This window comes from Quercus robur, chromosome 4 (genome assembly GCF_932294415.1).
Source record: "Quercus robur chromosome 4, dhQueRobu3.1, whole genome shotgun sequence".
NCBI lineage: Eukaryota > Viridiplantae > Streptophyta > Magnoliopsida > Fagales > Fagaceae > Quercus > Quercus robur.
Window position 1 is genome coordinate 68,459,133 of NC_065537.1, and position 7,215 is coordinate 68,466,347.

A 7,215-nucleotide genomic window follows, 5' to 3' on the forward strand; every position below is an offset into this window, starting at 1 on the left:
TGAGAGTGACTGAGATTTTGGGAGTGAAATGATCATGGTTAGGGTGAGGGTGAATGAACAAAACCCTCTTCAGAAGCCTTGGGTATTTCCGAGATTCAGAATGGTCCGGTCAGGACAAGGGAGACAAAAGCTCAAGGCCTTTATTCTCCTTGACAAGGCAAGAAAGGAGCCTATTCTCCCTTCAGCCAAAATCCGATACTTGCTCGATTGCTGCTAGAACGATACTTGCTCGATTACTGCTAGAGCAGGTATGGGGATTAGGCATCCCCGTTTCTTCCTCTCTTCCATCACTGGTGCCACCCAGGTGCCTCTGCTTCTTCTTCTCTTCCATCACTGGTGCTACCTAGGTGCCTCTGCTTCTTCCTCTCTTCCATCACTGGTACCACCCAAGTACCTCTGCTTCTTCTTCTCTTCCATCACTGGTGCTACCCGGACTTGCCTAGTCGTTGTTAGAGCAGAATTGAAGGATCTATCGTCCCCGTGTATTATTTTTTTTATCATTATTTTTTATTATTATTATTTTAGTTAGCTTATGATTGTAGGCTTGTCGAAGCCCCTTTATAGATATTGTACTATCTCTTTATCTAATAAAAGATGATTTTATCGCATTTTACATATCCTTTCTCTTCTGCAATAATTATCTTCTGCAATAATTATCTTCTGCAATAATTATCTTGTGAATGGATGTACTGGTATTTTTTCTTTTGAATCGTATTTAGAACTGATGCCTTTGTCGGTAGAGTTATTTATCGAAATCGACGAGCACAACAGTGTCGATTCTTAAATAAGTTAACTATACATGACTAACCGGGACAACAGCCGCACGTTTCGTATTGCGGACGGAGTAACCGCCTAAGGATGTGTAATCTGAAATAAACTGTCCAAAGGGGTCACTGGGCATTAGGGTTCTTTCCCGCGTTTTCGATGATATTCGTAACTTTAACTTGTTTTAGTTATATGGTCCAAGGACCGAGGCTTGACTGTACCTGGTCTAAACACAGAAAGGCACCATTGTGTGTTAGTTTCCATAAGGCCGGAGGGCCGAGGACCATGTAATACCTTAGTTCTGTCTAGCACTTAGGCTTAGGCTTTTAGGGTGTCTAGTTTCCCCATAGGCTTAAGTTCGAGGACCATGCAAGGTCTTGGTTCTGTCTAGCACTTGGGCTTTATTTTCAGAGTGTCTAGTTTCCCCATAGGCTTGAGTCCGAGGACCATGCAAGGCCTTGGTTCTGTCTAGCACTTGGGTTTTGTTTTCAGAGTGTCTAGTTTCCCCATAGGCTTGAGTCCGAGGACCATGCAAGGCCTTGGTTCTGTCTAGCACTTCAACTTCTCTCTCCGTATGGGATTCAACGGACTGGACTACTAGGCCCACGAGAGTTGGCCCCTTGTCAGATGTCTGGGGCAAATGTCTGACGTCAGAAGCCCCTAGGACCACATTTCACTTAACAACCCTTCCCATGTAATCAACGCTTCGAAGTATGGGCCTGAGTGGAGGCTGAGTAACGATAACGACGATGTGTTTTAGGAAATAAGGGGGAGGCTTTCGTGCAGCTTGTACCACCACCACAACGGTCTTTCTGATGGACTCTTGGTGGCAGGAGCTTAACCCCTCCGTGATTAGTTGTTGCACTTGCTAACGCACAAGCTCTTCCCACAGACGGCGCCAATTGTAGGGTCACGTTTTTTCAGGTCAAGCCCAAGATGCATGGAACCTTAGACTAGTGAGCCCAATATAATGAATTTGTAGAGAGTGGGCCAAAGAGCTGGACTTTGGTGTGTGAATAAAGACCATCAAGGTATTCCCCAAGGGTCGAGTTTAACAGAGAGAATTGGTCATCGGTAAGATCCGAGGAGCTTTTTCTGGTACTTCTGGTGTGTTGGGGGTTCCCCCCCTTGTTTCTCTTTACTCTCCTTTTTATAGTCGTTTTCCTCCTTCTGAATGAGGTCCCTAGGGTAGGTATTTGTCCCATCAGCCCCTACCTCCAGTTGTTGGGAGTGGTTGTAAGGACAGAGAAGTATGGCTATGTTAGGCACAAGGTACTGAATGCAATAAAGACAGCCTTCCCTTAGACGCTTCCGTTCTATCTGTTGTCTTTCTCTACTTTAAAGCTTTCCCTGCCCTGTGGAACGATCTGGAGTCTCGCTACCGGTGGTCTGTTACCTCTTTTACCCTTGGCTATATCCATCCGAGGAGGATTCTCCCATGGCCGAGGAGGGGTTTTTCCTTGGGCTGGGCCCCTGGCCCAGTATAGATATTGAAATGGGCCTATTAGTCTTTTACCCCCCACAATATATTTTTGGGATAAAAATTAGAGAGCAAATTGACACAATTGAAACAATTAAAAAAAAAAAAATTGGCAAAATTACATTTTTCCACCTTAAATTATACCTTATATTACACTTTATACCATAAACTTTTAAAATTCACGTTTTGCACCATAAATTATGACCCATGTTATACTTTGCACTCGACGTTAAGTTTTCTGTTAACTTGGATAGAAATTTAAAGTTTAGGGTGTAAAGTATAATAAAGAGTACAATTTAGAGTGATAAAGTGTAATTTATCTTTTGTTTTTTAAAGAATTAAGAAGATGAGCAATTAGGACTTTTTACGTGGTGTTATATTTTTTCATTTAAGTTAATGGTAAATTTGATGTCGGGGTGTAAAGTGTAACAAAATTATAATTTAGAGCGCAAGACGTACATTCGAAAAATTTAGAGTGCAAAGTGTAATTAGAGATATAGTTTAGGTAGTAAAGAGTAATTAAAAAAAATAATTTAAAACACCTTCTTCCCAAAAATACCCAATTCCCAAGCGGGGGTCAAAAGGGGAAAACTGTAAAATATGTAAGGGCATATTTGGCAGAAGGGGAAGAGGAAAGAAGAAAAAGGAAGAAGAAGAAGAAGAGCCAGAGGAGATCGGCGTGAGAGAGAGAGAGAGAGAGAGAGGAAACTGAAAAAACGCAGCGTTTCAGGTTAGGAATTTTTAAATTCAGTTATATTTTCACTCTCCTCGCCGTATCTCCGCCGTGTCCGATTATTATTAAAAAAAAAAAGGGAAGGACACGCGTGCAGCCATTAAAAGAAAGAAGAAAAAATTTGTGCTGCTTATAATTTTTATACAATGAAAACTTCTTTGTATTTGTGTTTCTGATGTATATGTACAAATTTGTTTTTTATTTTCATTGCAGTTCAATTTTCTTAATAGTGCTGAAAAAAATGTTTAAGAACACCTTCCAGTCTGGATTTCTGTCCATCTTATACAGCCTTGGGTATGGTGGTTGTTTTTCTTATGCATGCATTTGAGAAATTCATGTTATACAGATTTTCAATGTTTTTTTCAACATTGCAATTTTGATACTGAAAAGTGGGTAATTTTGTTTGAATATTGCAGGAGTAAACCTTTGCAGATATGGGATAAAGAAGGTAAGTGGGTTTTTTGCTCTGTGGTTTTTTTTTTTTTTGGGATAAAGTTGCTAGAAACAATTAAGCATGAGATGTAGCTTTGCTTGATTGTACCTGTCAGAAAAAAAATGTCATGCATTGCCATTTTTGTCAGGAAATTGGCTTTGCCTTATTTGTTTCCTTGAAAATTTGTTTTTCTCTGATAAGTGTGTATAAAGACCTGTCATCATTTTTCATCTTAAAGAGTTTGAAGTGGTGTTTTATGTTAATCCTATGATGCATGGGTACTGATATGGATACAGTATGGGTACGATACGGGTACGGGGATACAATGTTTTTTGAAAAACTTAGGGTACAATAACGGATAATAATGTGAATCCATGGCCATTAAATGATGTTTAGAATACAAACCAAGATTTAAAAGAGTAAATAACAGATAACTAGGTAAGTATTCAACATTGTAACCAATATATAAAACATATAAATAAAAATTCTTACAAGTTTGGGCTATCTCTCACTATGGAGGATTGGGTTAGAATGATATCCAAGTCATATCACGGGTGTATCCTGGATGTATGATATTTTTTTTTATTAAAATGACTAGGTACGTATCTTAGAGGCATCTGGTACGATACTGGTACAATACATATCGGATATGGGTATGTGAGCAAAAATGGGGTATCCGTGCATCCTTGCGTTAATCTATGAAATTCTTGCCAATTAGCTCTGGCTCACATAGTGCCTCCTCCACTTGTAAGAGCAAGGCGGAAATTGAGGTACCCACGGGTGTAGGTGTAACTTACCAATCGAAGAAAAAAAAAGTTCCATTAAAATTTTTTTTTTTTTTTTTTTTTATAGTTCTCTATTCAAGAGGTCCCAATATTTGCTTATGGGATAACTTTTCATCTGCAGCACAGCCCTTCTATTTTTTCCAAGTTTGTTAAGATAAATGCACCATTTGTGTTGCACTTCTTGCAGCTGCCAGTGGCCATGTAAAGCGACCACAGGATGAAGACATACAATCTAACGTCCTTGAAATAATTGGATCAAATATCCAGTCAACTTACATCACTTGCCCGGCTGATCCAGCTGCAACACTTGGTATAAAACTACCATTTTTGGTTATTATTGTGAAGAATCTAAAGAAATACTTTACATTTGAGATTCAAGTCCTGGATGATAAGAATGTCAGGCGGCGTTTCCGAGCTTCTAATTTTCAAGTGTGTAAGTCTGCCCATGTTTCTGTTGTTTAAATGTTCCCACCCCTTCCCCCCTTCTTTCTGTGTGTGCTTGTGTGTCTGTCTGTTGTGGACAATATTCTGGTAAATAGTGACCACTTTTGTTTTAGACGGCACTGAAGAAATAGTTGTTACCTGTAAGATGAATTATTTCAAAATATGTTTTGTGACTTTTGTTAGCTGAATAGTAGACTAAAGAGGACAAGTGATTAGTAATCTAAGATCTAGGTGAAGATATGGTTTTTGGCATTATGAACTGATTTTGGTCATGTTGCAAACTTTATAACCACAGGTCCCTCTTCAGTTAATGTAGCATATTATAGTTTAAACAGGATGCCTCAAGATTGTTTGAGAGGGTTGTGGAATTGGAAATTTAATATTTCATCTCTTCATCTCTAAGCTTTATAATGTTCCTATTATCTCTAAATTGTAGAATACTCTTTAAGCTGTTTTGTTATAAAATTTGTTACATTTTTTTAGATTGTGATACAAGTTGCACTATGTTTTAAGCTGTTAAAGTAAAATGTGAGCTGCATGGTGAGGCCAATGAGCTCCAAGTCAAATGACTTTTCTTCCTTTACAATAGGTGGAAGGTGATGTTGTGGGTTTAAAATTCTCTGGGTGCAAAACTTGCCTATAAAAATATAGGCAAACATCAGAGTTTTCTTTCTCACATTCTAAGGAGACAATTATTTAGCTTTTGGATGGTGAACACTTTTGGTAAATGATTCATTATTGTGCACTAGGTAGGATTTTTTTAGAGGTGTCATTATCGTGCACTAGGTAAATTATTCATTAATGTTTTTAGAGGTATCATTATTGCAAAGAGGATATGTGGATTTTTTTTTAGAAAAAGAAAAAGAAAAGAAAAGGATAGAAAGTAGTGCTAATAAAGTTTGAGGATACAGTTGTGGTGTAGTAATGCACAGTTTCCATCTGTACTAAAGTGTGTGACACTAAAAGTCTAAAAGATGGATTTTGTTTGTGAGTGATTAGTTTTTCTTTTATTGTTTTAGGCTGTAACTCGTGTGAAACCTTACATCTGCACCATGCCGCTGAGGATGGATGAGGGCTGGAATCAAATTCAGTTGAATCTTGCTGATTTTACCAGGAGAGCATATGGAACCAACTATGTTGAGACACTGCGTGTTCAGGTTCATGCAAACTGCCGTCTGAGGAGGATATATTTCTCAGACCGCCTGTACTCGGAAGAAGAACTCCCCCCAGAGTTTAAATTGTATCTTCCAATGCAGGTAAGATTGAATCAACCATTCGGTCTTGCTTATTGTGTTATATCTAGGTTTCATGCCTTCTCATTGCTTGTCTAAATAAACTTTTTGGTATCATGATTTTATTACAGAAAGCATGACAAATTTCATGAAAGGAGAGCTCCAGAGCCATCGTGTCTGAAAGAGTTGTCTGGGATTCTATATCTGCCTCTCATTCTCTGCCAACTCACATGTTCTATCTTCTTTGAAAACTTATGACACACAATGTGGTAAAAAAATCCTGGAACTGAAGTACCAGCTCACCTGTTATTATCTGAACTTGCAATTAAGCATTACTAGGCTTGATTTTATGCTTTTTTATACTAGTGAAGATCTGCCTTTTGGATCTTTGTTAATGGCCTTCAACATTGTGATATGTGTGTATCAAACTAAAGGTTTTTTTGCAAAATGGTGGCTGCAAATCATCAATGCTTCTGGTCTCTATTGGGGTTGAACTCATCGTTTCACTTTCTGGAACTGTGCGACTAAATAGTGGTACTTGTTCATGCATCGCGCGGTCAAAGTGCACTGCTTAGAATGGTTCAAAGATCTATGGCTACAAGTTTGCCAACAAACTCATGGGAAGTATATTCAAAATAATCAAGTGGCCATAATTTCATCACCCAAAGCACCCATCCGGATCAATCTAGTTCCGGTGGACCTTGATTAGCTTTTACATGGTTTTTGACTTTGTGGCAGAAAGTAGTGAGGTGCTTCTTCATTCTCTATCTGCATGTCATAAGTTTAGGAAAAAAAAATCTAAGTCATAATAAGAGTAACAGTGCATTGGAACATCCATGGAATGTTTAATCACATTAGTAAGGTCAATTTCTCAGTCAAAAAAAAAAAAAAAATCACATTAGTAGGCTTTTTTTTATAGGTTTTAAGACCAAGTATGTTTATGGTTCAGCTTTGGAGAGAAGGCCTGTCTTCATTGCATAGGTAGCTCACTTTTCCTTGACATACTGCTCTATAGGAAATAGGCTGGTTATTCTAGATGGGAGATGGTAATATTTTCAAATGGTTTGTTCCAATATGTAGAAAAGTGCTCGCAATCTTACGACCTTCGATGCAATAGGTGGCCAAGTTTTGAGTTTCAGTTGTGCTCCTTCGTGTGCTTTTGGATCAACTTTTGTTGAAAAGTATATTTGCTTATTCATTAAAAGTTGGCAAAATTACAATCAATCATTAAAAAAAAAAAAAAAAAAAAAAAAATCCAAGTTCAGACGAGAGATTTTGATGGTGTGTGTGCGCCCAAGGCCCCAAGCCCGCAACTTCCATGGGAGATATCCAGGGTTCTGTTT

General features: G+C 38.3%; 1 protein-coding gene across 1 annotated transcript; it reads left to right on the forward strand.

Annotated features, from left to right (window-relative positions):
• The first annotated feature begins 2,814 nt into the window (after positions 1 to 2,814).
• LOC126723484 (uncharacterized) lies at positions 2,815 to 6,353 on the forward strand. Its single transcript, XM_050426914.1, has 6 exons — positions 2,815 to 2,975; positions 3,192 to 3,272; positions 3,395 to 3,426; positions 4,384 to 4,625; positions 5,660 to 5,896; positions 6,004 to 6,353. Exons 2-6 carry the CDS (start codon positions 3,220 to 3,222, stop codon positions 6,010 to 6,012), a joined length of 573 nt encoding a protein of 190 aa, XP_050282871.1. The 5' UTR covers positions 2,815 to 2,975; positions 3,192 to 3,219; the 3' UTR covers positions 6,013 to 6,353.
• Positions 6,354 to 7,215: the final 862 nt, after the last annotated feature.

Coding starts and splice junctions, on each gene's coding strand:
- LOC126723484 (XM_050426914.1), top strand. CDS start 3,220: ATGTTTAAGAACACCTTCCAGTCTGGATTTCTGTCCATCTTATACAGC. Junction 3,273..3,394: donor TCCATCTTATACAGCCTTGG/GTATGGTGGTTG, acceptor TGAATATTGCAG/GAGTAAACCTTTGCAGATAT. Junction 4,626..5,659: donor TCCGAGCTTCTAATTTTCAA/GTGTGTAAGTCT, acceptor TTATTGTTTTAG/GCTGTAACTCGTGTGAAACC.